Source organism: Labrus mixtus, chromosome 2, assembly GCF_963584025.1.
Source record: "Labrus mixtus chromosome 2, fLabMix1.1, whole genome shotgun sequence".
In the NCBI taxonomy this organism is placed as follows: Eukaryota; Metazoa; Chordata; class Actinopteri; order Labriformes; family Labridae; genus Labrus; species Labrus mixtus.
In genome coordinates this window covers 32,861,575-32,884,632 of record NC_083613.1, presented here as the reverse complement: position 1 = coordinate 32,884,632, position 23,058 = coordinate 32,861,575, and the positions used below count along the sequence as shown (strand labels likewise).

General features: G+C 44.2%; 3 protein-coding genes across 4 annotated transcripts in view; 1 reads left to right on the top strand and 2 right to left on the bottom strand.

The window, feature by feature from the left end:
• The window catches only part of evi5l (ecotropic viral integration site 5 like), a 53,371-nt gene extending 47,816 nt beyond the window's left edge, over positions 1–5,555 (bottom strand). For both annotated transcript variants that reach the window (XM_061062332.1, XM_061062341.1), the window contains exon 1: positions 4,996–5,555. The gene's annotated coding sequence lies outside the window, so the exon portion shown is untranslated. The remainder of the gene's footprint in view (positions 1–4,995) is intronic.
• Positions 5,556–7,809: 2,254 nt separating this feature from the next.
• Positions 7,810–13,689, top strand: LOC132992912 (ATP-dependent RNA helicase DDX39A). Its single transcript, XM_061062491.1, has 10 exons — positions 7,810–7,915; positions 8,954–9,161; positions 9,282–9,409; positions 10,368–10,644; positions 10,812–10,930; positions 12,149–12,280; positions 12,418–12,527; positions 12,719–12,863; positions 13,143–13,290; positions 13,400–13,689. The coding sequence occupies exons 2-10, from the start codon at positions 8,954–8,956 to the stop codon at positions 13,414–13,416; spliced, it is 1,284 nt and encodes a 427-aa protein (XP_060918474.1). The 5' UTR covers positions 7,810–7,915; the 3' UTR covers positions 13,417–13,689.
• Positions 13,690–14,129: 440 nt separating this feature from the next.
• Positions 14,130–22,974, bottom strand: LOC132992902 (CCN family member 1-like). The gene is made up of 6 exons (XM_061062476.1): positions 22,770–22,974; positions 21,459–21,672; positions 20,243–20,490; positions 19,671–19,809; positions 18,550–18,731; positions 14,130–15,961 (listed from the first exon to the last, which is right to left on the bottom strand). The coding sequence occupies exons 1-6, from the start codon at positions 22,818–22,820 to the stop codon at positions 15,656–15,658; spliced, it is 1,140 nt and encodes a 379-aa protein (XP_060918459.1). The 5' UTR covers positions 22,821–22,974; the 3' UTR covers positions 14,130–15,655.
• Between the last annotated feature and the right edge of the window lie 84 nt (positions 22,975–23,058).

The window sequence follows — 23,058 nt, the reverse complement described above, 5'->3', positions numbered from 1 at the left end:
TATAATTCTTTATTTGTATAGCACTTTTCAATACAGGTAACAAAGTGCTTCACAGTGGGCAATAAAAGCAAACAGGCAAATAGCATGAATGATTCAAAATTTAAATAAAATGCAACGATAGAGTAAAAGCTTTTTAAAAACGTGTGACTGACTGCAGCATAAATAACGGCCACATACAGAATCTGCGTGTTTATTTTTGAGTAATTTGCATTTTGATACAACGCCTAAGCCAACATGCGGGAGTCCGTCGGTGTAAAATCTACAGGTCTAAGCAGATCCAGTTACAAATCTGCAGTCTGCCAAAAACAATAGAGTAAAGAGAGGAGAGCTGTGTAGTGATCCTGAACCACAGCAGCCAGGTCATCAAGCTGCTCCCTGTTTTCCATTTGTCAGCACAGGGAGATGAAGTGCGGCGCCCTGCACAGAGAAAGGCCATGCAGCGCCCTAAAACAGTCAAACACCAAGCAGGCCGGCACACGGCCAGACACGATGCCTGATGGGTAATGGATCACAGAGAGCACCTGAGGTGGAATCAAGCCTGCTTCTAATCCCAAAAAGGTCGCCGGCAGGACGCAAACAAAGCGCTCTAAACCTCGACACGTTGCTCACTTTAAAGATAATATCAAGCTAAAGCGATTCTGCCATAATTTATATACTGCAGGAGAATGTTATTATGAAACATCATTTTATCTGATTAACTGAGAAATGCTGCTTAAAAGGTGAAATGCAGGTTTGTATATAACTAAATAATATCTGTGTGCTGTTCGATCCTTTGGTGTTACCTGCTGCTGGAATCTGAATTTCCTGAGGGAACCTTCCCAAGGGATTAATAAAGTTCCTATCTATCTATCATGTATTTATTGGCTCTAATTTGGTGTCAGTTTCACCTCTTGTGAAGATGGGACCGATCTAAGCTAATATCGGTATTGGGTCAGATATCGACGTAGTTTATGTATCGGATATCCGACTGACAGCAGCGATCCACCTCACTGATTAAGGAAGGCGGCTGAGACTCAGTTTGGAAGGGTTGTCGTCTCTCAACCGTACGGTCGAGGGTTCGATCCCCCTTATGCGATTTTTCACACTTAAATGTATAAATCAAGTATATCCTCTGAAAATAACTCTGTGAGTCATGACTGTCTACAATGGGTGTAACACCCGAGTCCCACTGTCTGTGATGTTTTCAGAGTCCTATCTTCACTTTGTTTACATCGCCGGGACGGCCGGCTGACTCCTCCCCTCGTGTATAAAAGTTGTTTAATTGAGGGACTAGAGAAAAGAAGAATAACATACTGTACTCACTGCTTAACTGTGTTTCTAGATCACGCTCATTTCAGGTAAATTTACATGCAGTGTGAAGATACGAGCATAATAAAGATCGCTAGCTTTAGCATGCTAACACAACAATGCAGCGCAAGTTGTTTTGGTTTCATGCTGGTGCTCAAGGGCGACATCTGCTGGATCAAAAAATCGCATATAAAGCCTTTAATGTGTCCTTGGGCAAGACAGTAAACCCCAAGTTGCTCCCACTGCTTCATTGGCGGTGTGTGAATGGGATTAGTTACTACTGATAGCTCTACCATCAGTGTGTGAATGTGTAGGTGTGACTTAAGTGACTAGAAAATAAATATACAAGCTCAACTTGCTTTGAAGACATTCAGACTGAACTATAAGAAGTGTCCACAAAGCCGAGATTACTCTGAAGCAGCCGAAACGTATTAAAGTGTTTTGTAAAAATGTGGAACATCTTCCAGAAAAGAACCTGCAATCGCCTTTTATTTGCTAAATGTGAGAAGGCTAGCTTAATTTGTTGTGTGAGGAGGAACTGAATCTGATATGAAGAGGACACGTCGCTCCTGTTTGTCGTCCCTGTCGTACAACCTGACACAACACCAGGCGGTAATGAACCTGGACAGCAGCAGGCGGGCAAACTGTAGCGCAGAGGGATAAAGCTGCAAGATGATATACCTCCTCCTGCTCTCGCTGGAGGCCACACACACACACACACACACACACACACACACAGTCATGGACACATTCAAATACACACAGCTGAGAGACTGTTTATCCTGATGACACTGTCCAGAGCCTATTAGCTGACCACTCCGTCACACAGATGAGTAATGTGGCTGCAGCTAGCACTGAGTGCACAGGAAAAGGTTAGCTGGGATAAACTGGCTTCTTCTCACGTGTCAAACATGCAGCATGCACTCTTATGGGTGTGTGTGTGTGTGTGTGTGTGTGTGTGTTTGTGTGTGTGTGTGGGATCAGATACTGAAGTTTTGAAGCCGTGGCACTTGAAAAAACAAGGTCACCAGGATGTGAGAATCAGATACCTGTTTCCTGAAATGTGTGCGAAGTCTTTCGCACGCTGAGTGGATTTCACAGATAAGCCTGCGAGTAATCTCACTGTGTCTCGTACTGAGGATTTGATAAACCCCCATACCTCAGTGGTACGCGTCCTCAGTCATGCCGCTGTGAGCCCTAATTGCAATCAGCGCAAGAGTGAGATAATTAATTTCTTGAATAGTTCCCCCGTCTCCTAAAAAACTGATAAGTGCCTGAGGGAGAGTTTTCACTTTGTGGCAAGTCAGCAGTTTCCTTAATCCTGATGATCCAGGACCATTTATTGCTTCCAGACACACAAGCTTTAGCATTAGCATTAGCATTAGCAATAGCATTAGCACTAGCGGAAACCAAGGAATCATCCGAAACGATAAATGTAAACATGCTAATATTTGTATAGTTTTGATTATTTAACAGCTACAGTCGATACCACTGGGGCCTGTGTCGACTGAGCCGGCGGCGCCTGTTGTAAAACAAAAACATTTGTGTTTCAGTGTTTTTAGTGCCGTTCCTGAGCGCTAAAACGCCCTTGGGGGGGGTCAGCTGATTTTTTGTCGCTGCGGTTAAAAGTTCAACTTCAAGAACAGCGCCCAACGCTCATCGATGTCACTTCTCCCCCTCACCGATCAATCCAAATCAAGAAGGGGGCGGGACTCCTGATATCAGCTTTGTCAAAAAAACAATAAACGGAGGAGACTCCAGTTCCCGACTCGTCGATTCAAGGGTACAACTTCCACTGCTGATGTCAGGACACGACTCCTTTACATCGTTGTCATGTTTTGTTGGTGTTATTTTGTTGCTCAAATTAAAGCACATATGAAACAAACAGAGCTGTCTAAAATACAGCAAACGGACATTACAGAGGGGAGCAGGAGGTAACTATCGTAACCTAGCAACAATAATCGCTGGTGAGAAATGCAAACAGCATCGTCTGTGGACACAGGCCCTTAATCCTCTAAAGGGGGGGTACACACACACACACACACATGGTGGATGATGGACACTGAGCGGGACGTCATCGCTGAACAGAACCCCCAACAGGATGAGCAGGACCCCAAGACGAAGCCGAGGGGGTCTCGCTACTTACTTAGGAATCCAAAAATCAGAAACGGTAGCAGCTCTGTAGCCTTCAACGGCGATCTATCAGGGGACAGCAGACTGTTTGCTTCGATCATTGTCCAATCAGGACTCTGCTTGTTGGTCAATGGAGTCTTTTAGAGTGTGGTGTGAAAGAAGAATCCTATGACCTTAAAATATGCAACGATACAAGCTAAGCTAACATTAGCGACGGCATCCTTGACACTCTTCTGTCCCTACGTTATAACATAAAGCTCTTCGGTATACTTTGGGAGTTTGCTATTTACATTTTTGCCAGTTTCGACTTTGCTCCCTAACGCTGCCTTCACATTCTCCTCAGAAATATCGTACTTCCCAGTCGAGCCTTTGAGGGTTGTGATTTGAGTCAACAGCTCACCAGTACAAAAAGCAGCACTCTTCAGTTTGAGCACCTTCAGTACAATGAAGGTAATGTTTACAAGGGGGAAACTGAAATACACAGAGCGGAGAATGAAATATTTAACGGACGCAGACGAAAACACACATTACCTTGCAGTGAAGTTTATGATTTTCATTCTTTCATTTTTATTGTCCGCATATCATTGCGTTATTGAAACGCAATCCCACACTGTACAGTTGTCTTAATATCAGGCAGGCCTAATATTTACATGAAAACCCACCTCATCTATCTGATTTGATTTTCTGTATTTTTCATATCGCCATACAGAAAGAAAAGATATCACATATGTCAGCTTTTTGCAGCATCGTGCAGCCCTTCAGTTTCTATGATGCTTATGAAGGACAGACCAAACAAACATCTGGATAAAGACCCTCATGTGGGAGAGCCCCACTCCACAGAAGACAGCTCTTCTTTTAAAGACGACAGGGCCTCCTTCAAATCTGTGTCCTGTGATTCTGTACTTGCAAAAAAAAACACAACAACCCTTGTAATCCTATTGACAGGGTTTCCTTGGACCTGTCAGCTCATTATCCCGGCCTGCTGCTGCTACTGCTCCTGCTACTGGAGGATAATAACTGAACAACAGGGCCTTGCATGCTCTGCAGTCGACTCATGGTCTCGGCTTGCTGGATCAACATCTGTGGCCAAAAATGACACATCATCCCTCCCTTCTTTGCGGCAGTAAAAAAAAAAAAAAAGTCCCGGTGTGGCTCTCTGCTTCACACGGCAACACGATTGTGTAACGACATTTAGGAGGAGGATGAAAAAAAAACAAAAAGAGGACGGGGGTCGCTGAGGGGGAAAGAGACATGGCACAGACAGACAGACAAGACAGACACAGCATGCGATGCTTTTAGCAGATAAATATGGTTTATAGGCTCTTGAATGGGGGCCGTGTCTCTGCTGGCATGCTGGAGGCTTCATGGGAATTTCACGGCAGCAGAAGACGACAACATCAGAGCAGGGCATGTTAGTGTTGTGTGCTACCAGGGCCCGTGTTGCTATGTTAATAAGCTTCAGGGCCCCGTATGAATGCTCCACGCGATGACATGATATTCCCTTTTTTTTTTCTTTTTTTTTTAAATATATAAATAAACACCACATAACCAGATAATAATTTTAAAAAAACCTACCTGGACTCGTTTTCCATAATCAGCGAGTGCGCCTCTATCGTCGCTCCCACACCGAGTCCGCTGGAGGAAAAAAAAAAACCCAACCGTGTGTTATCAGCTAATTAAAATCTTAATAGACCACCGAGGACAAATACAGCGAGCCCCGTCCAACGCAGAGCCATCCTCCTGTCACCGTCCAACCGGGACGCAGCGCCGCGTCGTCGCGCAGCTGCCGGTGCAGTGTTGTGCCGAATTAAAGGAGAGAAATCTTCCTGTACATATCCTTCAAGATAACCATGACAGCCGCGCTGGAGAAAGCCTGTGATTCAACGGGGACTCGGGAGTTTTTTTTTTTGAAGCGGCTGCATCGATCACAGCCGAGTGGATCTCACGGAATGGATGTTCGTTCGGTGGATTCTGGAGAGCACACCAATCAGGTGTCAGGACGAAATATGACCGACACGTCACGGACCAATCATCTTCTCAGACTGCGGTGTTCCTCCTTGGAAGGACAACCGAGCGAGCCAATCAGTGCGCAGCTTTATTCTGCGGGGAAGGCGGGTCGTGCAGGTGTCACACAGCGGCACCGGCTCTGGTGGATTTAATCCGAACATGGCAACTAACTGATTCATTAAGCGATTAGGATCTTCTTTGTGGTACTTTCAGTGAATCTCTGCTCGTGTTTGTGATGATGCCAGAGCAACCAACGGGATTCATACATGAGAAGACGGTTCAGTGTCTCTATTGTCCACGAATGTGTAATTAAAGATGAATAATAAAAACCTTTTCTCGTCCTGATATTGGCTGAGTGCTGGACAGTAGTGAAGAGCAGTAGTGTAGTGGTGCCTAAAGAGATTTACCCTAAGTGTTTGTATTTAATTGGCCCGTCCAGAAGAGCAGTGGCGATTACAGTATGTTGGCAGAAACAACAATAAGTGTTTCTCATCATTATGCCAGCCAGTGTCCCGACGCTTACTCCTTTTCCTTTTTGTCGCTCCTTCTTCTTCTATCCTCTCCTTTAGACGGATAATTCATCCTCATTTTCCTTCAGTGACTTTGACTGACAAACTTTGGTTTTCAAAACAGTAATGTACGCTACGCTTAGCAGGGAAATGTCGGGTTAGGCCCCAATGAGGAGTTTGCCTACTGTCATTGGAAGATTTGCACATTTTGAGCCACCGCCGTGGTGCAAAGTTTGTCAGCCCTCGAGGGCCCCCCACCTCCCCCCACTGGATTGGGGCCCCAAGCAGTTGCCTGCCTCGGCTGTTGGCAACCAGTGCCAGGATAAACGGCCTTTGTTATAAACAGTGACTTTTAAAACTTGCATATTTAGTTAGTGTGTACTAGTTAATAAAAGACAGAGGGCGGGTCATCTCTTTACCATCCTATAGGGAAAAAATGTCAGCATATATTACTGCATACTGTCAATCATTCAATGATGTGAATCAGAGGGCAAAAGTGCCTATGTTACTAATGTTACTTTTATATAATCAGAAAAACAAAATGAGAAAAGTATCAGAATCAGAATCGTTTTTTATTTGTTGTTAAGCATATATTGCAAAAACATACCGCAAGACATCAGTTAAGGATCTGGCAGAATTTGATTTGGTCATTAGGATTATTTATGAGAAAGTCTTTTACAAGAGTTTCATTGAGCGTGTGTTGACCTTTTGTATCCAGTGTTGGTGGAGGAGCACTGTCCGTACAAACTAACAACAAACTGGACAAGGTTGTTAAACTATAGGCAGCAAGATTCTTACCTGACAGACCTTTACACCCTGAGTTTAGCCAGCAAGATTACAGCAGACCCCCTTTAGTCAGAGTATGAACTCTTGACTTCAGGTTGCAGGTACAGAATGACCGATGAGGACTAAAAGAAGCATCACATCGTACCAAGCAGTATTCAGCGGCTTAATAAGCTCTGATTGTAGGAACTTGGCACTCTGCACCTTATTTAACCTGCTACTGAAATCCCTCATTTAATAATGTGATGCTTTAATGTGTTTTTATGTGCTGTCCTGTATATGTTTTTTATGCTCTCTGTGTAAGGCAAATTCCCCTAGGGGCATTAAAGGTTTCATTCGTTCATTATAGGATGATTGTATATGATGATGGTTTTTTGTTGCTTTAGGAAGACCTTTGGGACTGTTATTATGGCTTTAAATCAAGGCACAATAAAACTCAAAAACAGTCTGTACAGATTGAATGTCATCAAGCCATCTTTTTATTTTATTGCCATCAAGTGGACAAACTGGATACTGCTGCTGGACGAATAAAATAAATCACCTCTCATGAGAATATCACTCCGCACTGCACTGCAGAAACAATAGGAACAATAAAATAATGAATCATTATGTTACTTCATTAATTATTTATCTGCCTGACCTCTTTGACCTGACAAATCAAAGGCTTGGAAACGTGGATGGAATTCCCTCTGTGTACAGGCTGCCGGGTAACTGATGCCTTCACGTGTTCTTTAGAAACGACGTAATTTAGAAAACTACAATAAGGACCAGATTATTTAGCGGTCACACGATAAAAATGTGGAGATAAATAACCCCAAAGCTGCCTCTGAGCCGGTTTACCTGCTAGACATCCCGATACACCCATTGTTCTTTATATCTATAATTGAATAAGATTAAATGTAAATAAATATAGCATATATATATATAACATATGTTAATAATAAAAAATGTAAACAAGTAAATAAGATACAAAACAAGTTAAATTCATTAATACATTTGTAGTGGGATTAATTTGATGTTAGAAATCGAAAATGTTGCCTTTTTCTATGTTCTTTGAATCTCACCGGAACGAAAGCGATAATGTCCGAGTTGTTTCTGAATACATCACGCATGCGTACTCGCTCCGCCGTGAACGTTAACTAGCTCGCTGCTTTCACGCATATTGACATCGGTGCGTCATAAAACATCACTGCAAGGTAATGTGCGTTGCTTTCGTCTTATTCACCTTTATACACAAAGTTCACATGATTTACGATACTGTGTTCTGTTATTTACAATTGGGATTTTTCTTCTAACACTTTGTCGGAGAAGCTCGAGTTTAGACTTTGATATTTGCTGCGTTGGCTAACATGCTAGCCGCGTTAGCATTAGCTACGTTTACGAGTTAGCGAATCACCGGTGTTCAAAGTAACACTGCTTCCACACGTTTTTATGATCACATCTGGATAAAAGGACAGAAAATACGCGTTATACTTTGATAGAGTATATAGTAACTTACCTGAAACGTTGGTTAAACATGATTCGTGACTCCGGGTTAGCTGCTAGATGCTAACTAGCCGGTTTGAATGGAGAGGAGTCCATTGTGTGCGGGGGCCGGTGTTATGTCGAGAAATGTATACCTGCCGAAAAATGCTTGCACCTCGCTAAAGTGTTTAAAAACGGTATACACGTTTATATCTGGGTACAAATCTGTGAAGACAAAGTATCGTAAGTGTATTTATAAACGTAAAGTGTCCTTATTGTTCTGTACACACTGTTTTAATGAGTCTTTTAATGACCTGCACACAGTGTTTCACTCTCAAACGACCGTAAACGAAACTAATTGAGGGCGGATGCAAAAATACGACAGAATAGTATTTTAAAGGTGGGTGCAAAATTCAGCAGTGTTGAAATTGTGTCTGAAATATTTTTGCATTTTCTTGCGAGGTGGATGCATTTCTCTGCAGGGTCACAGTAGTCGACTTTCAAAACCTTCTCTCGAGTCTTTAACGGTCTCGTTTTTCAGTTTTATCTTTGAAAAGTGTTCACACAGAGCTTTAGGTTAGCTGTATTCTCCTGAAATGTGTTTATTCTGAAGCTGTGCCCCCCCCCTCCCCCCCCCCAGATTCAGCCAAACTATCATTGGGCCTTGATGTTAATTCAGTTGATAGTATCGTTCCCTCATTAGGACTTTAAGTGTATTGTTAAAGTTGTGACACACAGACCCTCTGATGTTCTTCCGTCTTCCAACACAGATGACTGAGACAGACGTTGATACTGAACTGCTCGACTATGAGGAAGACGAAGAGCCTCAGGTAGCCCCCGAGAGCGGGACCTCAACAAACAAGAAGGAGGTGAAGGGGTCCTACGTATCCATCCACAGCTCGGGCTTCAGAGACTTCCTCCTCAAACCTGAGCTGCTTCGTGCCATCGTAGACTGTGGTTTTGAGCATCCCTCAGAAGGTGAGTAGCCATTTTGGCTTGTCCTACACCTCCTTACAACTCGATCTATATCTAATTATACCCCGACTAACAGGCTGTTTAAATATTTGCTCACTAATTATTGTCACAATTTATTTCCAGTCCAACACGAGTGTATTCCCCAAGCTATCCTGGGCATGGACATCCTGTGTCAGGCCAAGTCTGGTATGGGAAAGACGGCAGTGTTTGTGCTGGCCACCCTGCAGCAGATAGAACCTGTGGATGGCCAGGTAAGTTGGTTACACTTTAAGTTTGTCTTTCATGTTGTAGAGACTAAATGTTGGTGTATTGACACATGCACAAAACTCTTGAGATTTTGGGGTGAGCTGCAGGTCATTTTCAGTTAAATTCACCGCAAGCGAATGATCGGGGATGATGGCACTTATATTGCATGCCCAGTGAAATCGTCAGGCATGTCATGAAGCTGCTTTAAGATATGTTTATTGTCACTGTACAAGTACAACGACATATTGTTTGAGCAAGCCTGTAGATGCCTAATATCAGAAATATACAAATACTAAAACCAAATATTCAAATAAGAAATACAATAAAATACTAAGACTAATACTTTGTACTGTTTTCTGCGTGCCCGTGTGTTCCTTTCCACTTGTTAAAACTGTGGATACATCCAGTTACACCTAGTGTTGATATAACATCAAAAGAGTGATAATCAGCCTTACTGGGATTTTGGCCGTGAGAAAGAAATTCATACAAGCCTTCTCAGGTTTCAAACTCACTGCACACATCAAATTTTATTTAGAAAAAGGTGTGTAAATTAAAAATACTGACAATGTGTGAGAGGGAGGATTGACCTGATTACCTAGTTAAACAGGTTTTAGCAACAATGTCATTCACCGCCTTTCAATTGTGTGGGTAAAACTCTGACGTGTGATTATTCCTCTGGACAATATCCTGCTGTGCTCTCACATCAGCTCAGTCGGACTTGTTGCAGAAAAAAAAAATGGGGGTCTGGCAGTGGAAATTCCAAGTGAAGTCAGAGTGAAAAATTCCACTTTTTGCCTTCACACATGCATCTCCTCCTGGAAATATCAGGAGTTTTTCATCAGTTTTCTGCACATAACTGTGATTTATAGGGGCAGTGAAACCGTTGGGTTGGATTCACAGAAGAACACCATGTTTCACAAAAGGACCACGTATTTAATGACGTCTTCATTCCTTGTGCGCCAGGTGTCCGTGCTTGTCATGTGCCACACGCGAGAGTTGGCCTTCCAGATCAGCAAAGAGTACGAGCGCTTCTCCAAGTACATGCCCACGGTCAAGGTGTCCGTGTTCTTCGGCGGCATGACCATCAAAAAGGACGAGGAAGTCCTGAAGAAGAACTGTCCTCACATCGTCGTGGGGACCCCCGGGCGCACCCTGGCCCTCATCCGCAACAAGAGCCTCAACGTGAAGAACATCAAACACTTTGTGCTCGACGAGTGCGATAAGGTGTTGGAGCAGCTGGGTGAGAAACACAAATACTAATGTTTGAAAGTAAAAAGTAGTTTTGGTGAAGAGTTGATGTGAGAGGTTTTCCTTTGACTCAGCTTCTGTGCCCTGAAAGAAGAGTAAACGTATTTATCTAAAACGTACTGTATTTTATTCTAAATGTGTTATTTTTTTTCATGGCAGACATGAGGGGTGACGTCCAGGAAATATTCAAGGTGACGCCCCACGACAAGCAGGTGATGATGTTCAGCGCCACGCTAAGCAAGGACATCCGACCCGTCTGCCGCAAATTCATGCAGGATGTGAGTTTTTTTTAAATGTTTTTTTTGGGGGGGGGGCTTTTTGTGCATTTATTGGAGAGATAGGTCAGTGGATAGAGTTGGAAATCAGGGAGAGAGAGAGAGTGGGGAATGACATGCAGGAAAGGAGCCACAGGTTGGATTAAAACCTGGGCCGCCCGCTCGGAGGACTACAGCCTCCATACACGGAGCGCGCGTATTAACCACTGCGCTACCAGCGACCCAAGTCATCGTGTCTTCCACCCATTTTCCATGTGTCAACTTGTAGGCACAGTATATTTATGGATTGGAGGAGTGTGCTAGAAACTTCTGTTAACAATGCAAAAGAAAGGATCATGAGTCAATCAGTGTCTTTGTTTAGTTTAATTCTTCTTGTAAGTAGAAGGAACAAAGTTTCAGAGTGTCAATACAGTGTGAAGGAAAAGCTCCAAGTAATCCCAATATGCTTGTGTTTATATACACATGCTTCACAGAAAAACCTTCATGACTATGTAAGGATTGCAGATACAGGCGCAGTCAAATATCAAATACATTTCAACACGTCGCACAACAACAATGTCAAGGAAACTTCAAGTCTGGGTATCTTTGATATTTAGCTATTTGTAAGAAACCTTCATCCTCGGGTAAAGACAAAACAAGAATATTACGTATTAAATTATTGGAGCATTTCTCAAGCAAGCTGTAAGTAAAATGTGTCCTCGACAGTAAACAGAATTTTTCCATTACAGGAGGGAGGTCTCCTGCCTTTTTTGACCCTCGTCTCTCACGTCCCAGATGCATGTTAGAATGAAAATGTCACTTCACTAGCGGGCCGTAGATGAGCAGCTCCCCATAGCTATGTTTTTTTAGTGGCTGTATTTGATTATAGTAACTTAATTAATGATCGCATCATTTTTTTGACCAGTGATCATCAGTTGAAGTCGCTCATGCCGTGCTTGTTCAGAAGTCCCTCTCAGCTTTGCCCACTTGTTGCTGTCAGTGTAATAAGTGGCCATATCAGAGGGGCAGAGTGACCCTCCTTGGCGGGTTAGTCTGGGTCAGGACGTTCAGTCCTCCTGACACCGCTCCAGTCCAGGAGAACAGCCTCAGAGCGCCACCATGCACAGATAATCTGTGGGTCATTATGGTGCTCAGACGAGCGAAAACCTGGAGTTTTTTTTTTTTTGCAGCTTTCTGAATATCTGACTAATGTTTGGCTCCTCTCTCTCTCGTCCTGTGTAGCCAATGGAAGTGTTCGTGGACGACGAGACCAAGCTGACCCTCCACGGCCTGCAGCAGTATTACTGCAAGTTGAAGGACAACGAGAAGAACCGAAAGCTCTTTGACCTGCTCGACGTTCTGGAGTTCAACCAGGTAAAGCTCGGAGATATTCGATCTGAAGCAGTTCTGAACATTTTAATATAAAAAAATAAAGACCCTAGAGGGGGACAGCAAGTCTGCATCTCTATGACATTGCCAGCAAAACAAACGATTTCTTTGTCTTTGTTCAGGTGGTGATCTTTGTGAAGTCTGTGCAGCGCTGCGTGGCTCTGTCCCAGCTGCTGGTGGAGCAGAACTTCCCCGCCATCGCCATCCACAGGGGAATGGCACAGGAGGAGCGGTATGTGCTGCAGCTTTGTAACCATGTTGATTTAAATCTGTTCTGATTTGAAAGCTTCCTGCTTTTTCATCCTGTCAATTACACGCCTGCTAACAAGATTTATGTGGGTCTGACTTCTCGGTAGAGGTCTGCAGTAAATGCTCTTAAGTCTTCCTGACCCGGTATGTTCTCTCACCGATCCCTTCCTCCAGGTTATCGCGCTATCAGCAGTTTAAAGACTTTCAGCGGCGGATCCTGGTTGCTACAAACCTGTTTGGCCGAGGCATGGACATCGAGCGAGTCAACATTGTGTTCAACTACGACATGCCTGAGGATTCAGACACGTACCTTCACAGGGTCAGTTCAGCTCTGATGTCATTTAATGCGTTTTAAAAACAGGAGGTTGTAACCTGTACCGAGCAAACCCTGACACCTCTGATGAACTTTATAAATGATGTTTGTGATAAGGTGCAGGAACCTGGTCTTCCATTCGGCTTGTGTTTGATATATATAATTACATCATGGTGCAGTTAACGGTGATAGTAAAGGGAGGAATTGTACTCAACACTTGATTGCATTTGAATATCAGCTGATTTTTAAATGAATGAGCCCCTTACTCCTTCCTCTGATCCTCAGGTTGCCCGTGCCGGCAGGTTCGGGACCAAAGGCTTGGCCGTTACTTTTGTGTCCGACGAGACCGACGCCAAGACCCTGAACGATGTCCAAGACCGCTTTGAGGTGAACGTAGCAGAGCTCCCCGATGAGATCGATATCTCCTCCTACAGTAAGTTTTCTCTCTCTCTCTCTCCTTCCCCCTAAAGTGACCTTGTTACCGAAAAAAACATCCCATCATTCTTCGATTTCTAGTATTGAAACTCTCCGTCTCTTTGCAGTTGAACAGGCCAGATGAGTCTGAAGTCTCTCCAGTGAAGAAGATCGTGTGTGTGACCCTCGGTGTTGCTGCATCTCAGTGGGGAAAAAAAAAAAAAAAAAACGAAACCTCAACATTTATTTTAAAGCCCCCCTCCCTCCTCCTTCCATCCATTTATGTTGACAATTTGAAAAATCATAAAATGTGTTTTTTATTTGATCTCAACTTTGCAGGTTGCCTGTTTTAGTGCTCTCCTTGTTAAAATCATGGATGTAATGTTTCGGTTGAAGAAATAAAACTTTTTATACCTTATTCAAATGTTCTGGGCGTCATTACTCAGCGGTAAATCAGTGGTTCTCAAACCACCATCATGACCAACATTGAAATACAGCAGCGTACATCTACTGTTTCCACAGGTGGCCATTTTATTCTTGATATGCATATTATTTATTCTTATTCGTGTGTTGCTACGGGTTACCAAAGAGTCACTGGCACTGCTAACATCGTCACCTTCACCTGTGCTGGGTTCACCGTCGTCGACTTCAGCTCCTGCTGTGCTGCTCGACGTATCCACATATGCAAAAAAAATGTTAACCGTCATATTTGCTTCCTCCGCTCGCCATCACAGCTTTGCTCATCAACCATTTGATATGTACATTTTTGCTTAAAAGATAAAACATCAGAGACTCATACCACAGTTTGAAAATGAATGTTTTAAACAGTTGAACATAATCATCAAACACAAACAGAGCCACCTTTGACTGTAGTTTATTATCCTCACCAGCAGAGGGCGCTGCCGTCTTAGTAAGAAGACATACCTACAGTTGGCTGCTCCCTGTAACCGGGCTGCCAACTTTGAACTAATGTGTCAAAATAAAACCTCATGAAACCGGAGCTCAGCAGCAGCCGCTTTTATAACACGTATGGACCCACGGAAACATCTGACAGCTTCACTGGTTTGTCCAATAAAGAAATACACGTATATATTGTTTGACCAACAGGTTTTGCGTAAGACATTTTTTTAGCTGCATTAAAAGCAGAAAAGGTCAAAAAGCTGCAGCAGCACTTATGCAAGGTATGAAGAGCAACCTTTTTACTAGACGGTTTAATAAAGTTGATCTTCAAACTGCAAATGTTGCTGGAGCTTTTTGACCTCTGCAATCCATTCACCCTCCCTGCACCCCGGTAGTTTGGTGAAGTTGTAGGAAACCCTTCTCTGCTTCTTAAAGTCAGAAAACAAAACTGTTAGGGGCTGTGTTTGTTTTCTTTCTCTCTCCCTCTACTTTGCTCTCCACATGCTCCTCCTCCTCCTCCGTCTGTTTGCAGCTGATAAGCAATCAAGGCCTGAGCAATAAAAGTTGGAGCGAGGAGACATCAGGTGTTCGACCAGTGATCGTGGTGCGGAAGCGAGAGCTACAAAATTTAGTCTGCGTGTTCATAACAGGCTCATTTTTATACATTTTGAATAAAAATGTGCCCTCTTGTCCACATATAGGGCTTTCACACTTGCAGAAAACTCCTGATATTTGCAGGAGGAGCTGTATGTGTGAAGGTTTTATTTATCGTCAAGTCTCACATCAGGACCCCCCCCCCCCCCCCGTCGCGCCCCCTCCTGTCTGACAGGGGAAGTGAACAGCTAGGTCAGGAGAATATCCCAAAATTATCTCTATATTTTCAGGAATGCATATGTGAAAACGGCTATATTGATTTAAACCTGGAGGATGAGGATGGTCAGTCGCTCTTTTTCTTGTCGCAATGCACTCTGGGATATGAAGTCTTCCACCAAAACATACTATAGGCATGGTGCAGATGTTGCTGCAGGAGAGGTGACCGTTGTGTTCTTGCTTTCACAAAGTTTCAGTGCTAAAACAAAGTGCGTCGTTGCTCTCGTCGTGTCTCTCCTCTCAGGCTGATCTGAGAGTCTCTGAACGAAAAAATAATCCTCCACACCCGGACCGGTAATCAGCCCGGAGAGAAGGAAGTCGAGGGATGCTTCAGGGCTCTAATTTGGGCCCCTTGTCTGTTTGAACAGGAGCAGGCAAGTGTACAATCCACTCCGGTCACACAATAATAAAACGATATGGTTGCCTTTATGAGCGTGAATAAACAGAGGCGGCTCTTCCTGCCTGATGTCTGGCGCTCAGGTGCGTCTGTGTGGTTTCAGTTCACTTGGTGCCAGATGTGAAAAAATGGCCCTCGTCTTGAAGCGTCTGCCTTCGTCATGAAAGTCGACCTCATCCCGTTTTAAAATTAAAAAAACAAAACTCCTCCTCCAGTTCTAGTCGATGAACTTGTGCGTGTCCCCGTACATCCAGTGCTGCGGGGGGAGGGCCACTTCGTTTAAGTGGCCGCAGTCATCGCTGCACTTACACGACTGGATGAACATCGCCGACCTCTGGAAGCGCTCGCCTTCCGGGCAGACAAAGGTCACAGGTACGGTTCGTGTGCGGCGCGGCGAGCAGCATCGTCCGTCCGTGCACACGCCGCAGTAGTTCGGCCGGTACAGACGGACGCTCAAACACTCTCCGTAGGACAGGCGGACGGGCTCGGGGGCCTTCTGGGCAGGAGAGCACTTCCTCCCTCTCTGTGATTGGAGGATAAAGGGTTTTAGGGTTAAAGTCGGGCTAGGAACGAGTAATGTAATGAGACGTTTCAGTACAATTTAAAAATCGATAAAAAAATTGGACAATTTAAATCTTTGAGAAAAAACACTATATTGTGATTCTTTATTTTAACCACTAGAGGGCCCCATCTCCTTGTTCGATGTCAACAACATGCAAATTTGGAAGAGACTGATGAATCCTGATGGCGTTAATTTAAACGTCCTTAATGTTGGGTAAGATCAATTTTTCCTAAAGTTAAAAGTTAGTTTGTTATCACCTCTGCAGTCTGTAACGCCACAGTTGTGTGATTGGTCGAAAGTCGGTGACATGTTCGCTGAATAATGATCAGCCCAAATGATCGGTAAATGAAGGAGGCGGGACATGACACCTGTCAATCATTTACACTGAGTGGAGGAGGATGCCACAGAGCGAAACGGGCCCGTTCTGCGCTGATACAGCAGTTTTTTTTTTAAGCAACCAGAGCCGTTTAAAAAATACGTCATAGAGCGGTCCACTTCCTTGTTTGAGCACATCTCCCCCACATCGTTCTGGAGTACTCTTCAGGCGGACTCGAGTATGGCACGTTTGTGTTCACGCTGATCAAATGAACCGGACTTTGGGGTCATGTGTACTTGGAACCTGGCCGGGGTCCCTAGTGTGAAACCACTCTAAGAAAGGGAGGGGTAGCCCTGCCCGCCTTTTTATACCAGCCCTCCCTGGTGATACGTATCATACTGTGAGTTCAGTTCCTAGTAATGAGCGCTGTTCCTGATTTATTTCAGGAGCAAATTTCTCCCCCCCTCCCAAAAAAAAAATCCATTTGAACATTTTCATTTTGAATAAACAGGAAGTCAAATCTAATAGGCTCTGGATTTTTTTCCCCCTTTCCTTTTACTTAAGCAGCTTTGCATTCAAACTCATTCATTTCACATAAAGGAGGAATGCACTTCAGCTTGTTGGGCCAAAACAAGGATTTAAAGAGGGGGATTATTTTTAGATTTAGGAGATTAATTTCAAGATTAAGCTTTTATTTAACATTTGAGCGCCATCTCCGGTTAAACACCTATGATTGGCCTTGGCACCAGACGTTTAAAACTCAGTGAAGCAGGAAAGAAAAAGAAAAGACCTCCAAGTGTGTGTCCACCATGGAGGATTAATATAGACACACACACACACACACACACACACACACACACACTCGGAGTACCTAACGGGGCCTAGCTTTGGACAGTTGCTTGGCAGGAATGCCGGGGGTGGGGGACTATATTTAAAAAGGCGCCTGCCTGCCACCAAAACACGGCTGTGTAAATCAGAGCTGCCCAGTTCCCTCTGGATGTGAAGCTTCCTTAAAGTACCGCTAACATAATCTCTGTTCTAAAGCTCAGGATAAAGATTGGCTTTAGCTTTAAGAGCATATTTACTGAGAGCAAGACCATCTAATTTATCATTCCATGTAGCACAGATGTGACATGTTCAGCTTTTGGGTTTAAAGGAATAAAGTGCAACATTTACACATAAATAAATCATAAAGTCTCTCCTGTGTAAATGTGTCTCTGAGTCATGACTGTCTACAATGAGGGAGAAGCTCGAGTCCCGCTGGCTGTGTTGTTGTCAGAGCCGTGTTTACTTGGACGGGACGGCCGGCTCCTCCCCTTGTGTATAAAAGCTGTTTTAGTCAATGACTAGAGAGAAGAAGAAGATACTCACTGATTATTTGGATGTTTGTAAGAGTTTTTAGATCACGCTCATTCTGTGTGAATTGCAATGTGAAGCTACGAGCTAACTGAAGCGCTAACATTAGCATGCTAACACAACAATGCAGGAAACAGGTGATTGCAGCTCGAGCAAATGACAAATTTGTCCTGAGTAAACGCGAGTGGAGAGGGGTTGGATGTTTGTCTCTGGAGGAGAGCGGAGGCTTCAGGATGGAGGTGTGGCCAAACAGCATTTTTTTTTTAATTTCATGCTGGCGCTCAACAGCGACATCTACTGGATCAAAAAGTCGCACATTCCTCCTTTGAAGAGGGAAACAGAATTCTAGTGAAAATCAATCGATATAGATAACTGTACTAATACCACGGCAACAAAATTATAAGTCATCAGCACCCATTCGTGGGTCATTTCTTCTTTTATATACCAAAGAAATGCAGGTAAACTCCTGCACAATGTCTAAATTGCACAAATATCTTTCTATCTCGTTTTCAGTACCGACACGTTGCCAATGTTTTTGTGCAATCCAGACATTGATCTCTCTTTTCAATTGCAGCAGATGTTGTTTACAGATAAGACCGATGTTTTCTTAAAGCTTTGCTATTTGTCAGATCTTGTGATCGTTAAAATAAACGGGGTATCGCTATTAAACACACGGCATCAAAAAGTATCAAAGCATCGAACATTGTGACAGCCTCAGTAATTACGAAGATAAATCAGAGGTGAAATAAGGTCAGAGTGGTAAGTGTTATCACAAGGTGTTTAACTTGTGGTGATAAGGAGTTATCTTGGCAGTAAGTTATGTTGATATTCGACCTCTGCTCTCTGTCTGCTCCACATAAAGTCATGTCTCCCTCACCTTGGCTGGGACAGAGAGGCCGTCACAGGGCCGTACGGTGCAGATTCTGGTCTCTCTCTCCAGCTTGCACTGGGGGTTCTTGTTGGTGATTCTGGAGGACACGCCCAGCCCACAGCTGCGGGAGCACTGGGACCAGTCGGTGGTCTGGACTTGACACTTCTTCTCTTTCAGATGGTTCCACACTGAGGAGAATCAGAAACATTGTAAAGACAGGGACTTATTCATGCCATCCCCTCTGGATCGTATGACACAACCAGTACCATGTTTTTTTTTGGCTTTGCCTTTATTTGTTAGTTCAGCCAATGAAAGACCAGAAATGCAGGTATGAGAGGGTGAGGATAACATGCACCAACCAGTAAGCAGTGCATCGAGGACTAAGGGACGCACTCACACCAGACAATCCGTACCGCCCGAGCACGCTTCACCCTGAAAGTTCAGTTTGATTGACCAGTGTGAGTGCTCCGTTCAGACGTTACACTTCCTTGGCCATGGCATGGTTGGAAGTGGTGTACAGTTCATGCACGAGCACAAGCACGGGTAGACAACGTGGACGGCCTTCATTATGGAGAAACCCCAGAGTCTCCATTCTGTCTGTATCTGACTAACATGACTCAAAATAAGCCTCAATGTCAGCAAAGTAGCTGTCATGCTCTTTTTGTTGTTCTCCGATGTTCAGACTCGACCGCCCGCCCCTTGTTAATTTTTTTATTTTTTGAGTCCGCCTGTCTCGCTTCATGATCCTGTAAAAGACATGCATGTGTTGTATTACGACATTTTGTACAAGAGGTAACCGTGCTCAGGCCCGGTTAGTCCTGGAGCAGTGTGAGTGCAGGCTGGCGGGGGAATGGGGAGGGGGGGGGACAATCGTGCGCCCGCTCTACCAACATAGCAGTCCAGTTTAACTTTCCTCTTAATGTATGATCAATGTTGTATTGGCTGCAGGGACAATCACAAACCAAAGGTTTTGGGTCACTGAATGAGACGATATAACTTGATTTTTGTGTGTTGTGAAATACAGGAGTGATTTAAGAAGACTGCTTCCTCCTTCATCTTATTGCGGCCAGTAAACTCAGCACTAACTTATGAACAACAACATCAGACGTGCTGTAATAAAAACTCACCTGGCAGGTGTTTGTAGCCGCGTTCTCTCTCCCAGCCGTCAGACTTGAGGTCTGTGAGCTCATTGGTCAGCTTGTTTTGAGGCCGCTGCAGGGCAGGGTGCTGCTGAGGTCCGGGCAGGTGTTGTCGTGGTGGAGGCACCTGTGTGATAAGAGGATAAGATAAGATGATACAGTGATGTTTGGGATTCGAGTGAGAGGGCGCCCTGATTATTAAGGGGGTCACTTTGCTCCTCTGTGCCTGCAGGAGACTTTGTCATTGATTTAGAGCACTCGTTGGACACACCATGTTGTTTATACAGCAGTTATAATGTTTAACTTTAAGAACTTTAAACGTAGAAACAGCTCTCACTGTATTTGTGTTTATTACTTAATTCACATGCCTTAAAGGAGCAATATGTAACTCTGACCCCTAGTGTTTAAAATAGGTACTGCAGTCTAAATTCAAAACATTGTAGAGAGCTGTCTCCCCCCGCCCCCAGTCACAATCACACACTGATGGCAGAGGATTCTACATAAAGTGACCATTCAAACGTACAAAACATCTTTAGTCATTCCAAAATAGAACAACACACCTTATGTGTAGGCGGGAGCCTCCAGGTGCCCTTGTTGCAGTCCACACTGAAGCAGCACTGCCCGGGTATCCTGACCAGGCGCGGGTAGGGGCAGGACGGAGAGGCCGGAGGCAGCTTGTTGTCACACAGAGGAGCACAGCCGACAGCGCCGTCGATGCAGGTACACTGGTGTTTACAGCCGGCGCGGAAACTCTCACCGTTTTGGTAGATCCTGCCGCTGTACTCACATGTGCGTCCCTCTGATCTTGCTAAAAAAAAATTAAAAATGTACTCAGCTCACACAAAATATGACAAACTTAATTTGCTTGGTCGTGTTGACATGCCCTGTACAACATGAGGAAGACCTGACCCTACCTGTCAGAGCATGAAACACAACTCTTGGTTCAGACTCTTTTAACGTCACACATTCTGCTGCTGCTACTTCTTACTGACGCGTCCCCGAGCATGCACGTTCAAAGCCCTGCAGAACGCTGCAGCTCGATGGCATCCCGCCACTGCTCATAGCCCGCCACTGCTCATAGCCCGCCACTGCTCATAGCCCGCCACTGGCTCCCAGTTGTTATTCCCATCTAATTCAAAACCCGGCTGCTCGCTTATTAAACAGCTACCTGCACTTCCCTTATCTGACGGGAAGTGAAGATTCTTTCGACCAATCAAAGGACTGCAGTGTGTCTAGCTCCGCCCTTTAGTGTCGGATGGGTACATTTGGCACCCGAACAGAAGGGTAGCAAAAAAGTAGGAAGGTACAGATCAGTTATTTTGGTACCTCTTCCATCTTTTGACTTTGGAAACGCCAATAAATGTGTGACATAAAGTGTCAGACTCCTCGTCTTTTATATCCTAAGCCCAGAAGAGAGGAAGCTATTCATAGTTTGTGGGTGCAGCACTGGCACGGTGCACATAGGGAGGGTATTTTTATCTGTGAAACCCCCCCCCCCCCCTGTTGCTGTCATACAACATCTACTACTCTATTAAAAATACCCTCCTTTCTTGTTCCATGATGTGCGAGGGTTACATGTTGCTATAAACTGAGTTGACCTCAAGGTAAGGAGAGTCGATCCACATCCACCTCCTACAAGTATTTTTGTTCTTTGTTGAGTTTAGCGCAAATCTAAACACATTCAGGTGACTTTGAAAAAAAGTGCATCCGTCTTTTTTTCTAAATGAAATTCCTTCCACTCATGACACACATTGTTCCCTTTCCTCTCTCTCTCACCTCGACAGACGCCCCAGGCCATCGTCACATCGTTGCCGTAGTTACACTCCAGCCCTTTGTGGTGGTCGCAGGGCCTCGTGGGGCTGCAGTCCTGGTTCAGCTGAGCGGCGCACACCTTGCAGCAGCCGCACCGGTCCGGCACTGCGCTCACTCCTGGAGGGCAAATCAGGGGCTTGGCGGGGCAGTCGCACACAGCGGGGCAGCTAGCGGTCACCTTGAGCAAGAACGCAGTTGTTAAGAGTCATAGGATGAGTTTCTAGTCTTCTGAGAACACTTTTACACCTACACATTCACACCCAGCTTTGTGACCATCAGGAGTAACTAATCCCATTCATACCCATTTATACGCCACCGACAAAGCAGCGAGAGCAACTCTGGGTTAAGAGTCTTGCCCAAGGACACATCCGACATGTTGCTGCAGGAGCTGGGGATTGAACCCCTGATCTTCCAGTTGAGAGACGTCTGACTCCACCACTGAGCCACACTTGTAAATGTTATCATTAGGACATTCCCAGGGTCTTCTATTTTCATCTCTAGTCTCTGTTATTTGTCTCTGGGACCTCCGCCCCCCCAACCCCAAAACAAGGGAAGGAAATGGAATTGATCCTTTTCTGGTCTCCTAAATAAGATAGAGATGATTTCCAAAACGCCAAACAATTTGAAAGCGTTGAACATTTCTTACACATAAAGTCATCATCAGGAGTGTTCAGGTGGCTATAAAGTAGTCCCAGATATTCTTAAAGCATCAGAATATGAGGAAAAGTTTTCTCTATTAATCTCTGATTCAGTATTATCTCTTAAGCTCTCCCTAGTCCTCCCTCAGTGTGTCTAGACAGAGTCACAGTCTGCACCCAGCCTCCTGCTTTGAGTCATCTCCAGGCGCTAGAGCCAACTTGTTTCAGTTTGTAGTATCAACAAAACACTGTGCTTAAAAGAAGGAGACATGAGAAGACATGCTTATGTTGCCAGGAAGGACAGCCACACACTCATTATTAAATACTGGAATTAGAAGCCCACTTCAATCAAGTGTGCAAAAACTTGGCTTTATATCCCATGTTTGGATGTTAATGACCGGAAGTCAAAGGACAAATCTGATATTTGATTTATGTAGGAGTCTTTAAAGATGACAAATAAAATCTCTTTTAAAAAAAAAAGGTTCATTTGTTTACACCTGGGGATGTTTATGCTAAGCAGAGGAAGATGAATCACGTTATATTATTACCATGAAAGATAAGACTTTTAACTACTCTTCATCTTGAAAATGATATTCTGCACCCCGACCACATCTAAAGTAGCGTCTGCCGGTCTTACCTGTGAGGTGACGGCTGTTGTCAGTAAAGTCAGGTAGATCAGAAACGCCATGATAAGCCAATAAACAGGTGAATAAAAAAAAAAAAAAAAAAAGATAAAAAGTATCTCCACTGAAGAATTGGCAGTCTTTGTCGTAGTTCCACAGCAGCCTTGAGTTTCTTTTCGGACCGGAGTCCTTGTCTTTCTATCGAGATGAGTGTTTAATCTCATATTTATAACTTCAGCTGAGACTTCGTGAGGCCCCGCCCCCATCATACTCCCAACCAATCAGCGCGCCAGCAAAAAAAAA

Coding starts and splice junctions, on each gene's coding strand:
- LOC132992912 (XM_061062491.1), top strand. CDS start 8,954: ATGACTGAGACAGACGTTGATACTGAACTGCTCGACTATGAGGAAGAC. Junction 10,931..12,148: donor GCCGCAAATTCATGCAGGAT/GTGAGTTTTTTT, acceptor CGTCCTGTGTAG/CCAATGGAAGTGTTCGTGGA. Junction 12,864..13,142: donor CAGACACGTACCTTCACAGG/GTCAGTTCAGCT, acceptor TCTGATCCTCAG/GTTGCCCGTGCCGGCAGGTT.
- LOC132992902 (XM_061062476.1), bottom strand. CDS start 22,820: ATGGCGTTTCTGATCTACCTGACTTTACTGACAACAGCCGTCACCTCA. Junction 20,491..21,458: donor GGCCTGGGGCGTCTGTCGAG/GTGAGAGAGAGA, acceptor ATTTTTTTTTAG/CAAGATCAGAGGGACGCACA. Junction 15,962..18,549: donor GCCTCTCTGTCCCAGCCAAG/GTGAGGGAGACA, acceptor CTCCAATCACAG/AGAGGGAGGAAGTGCTCTCC.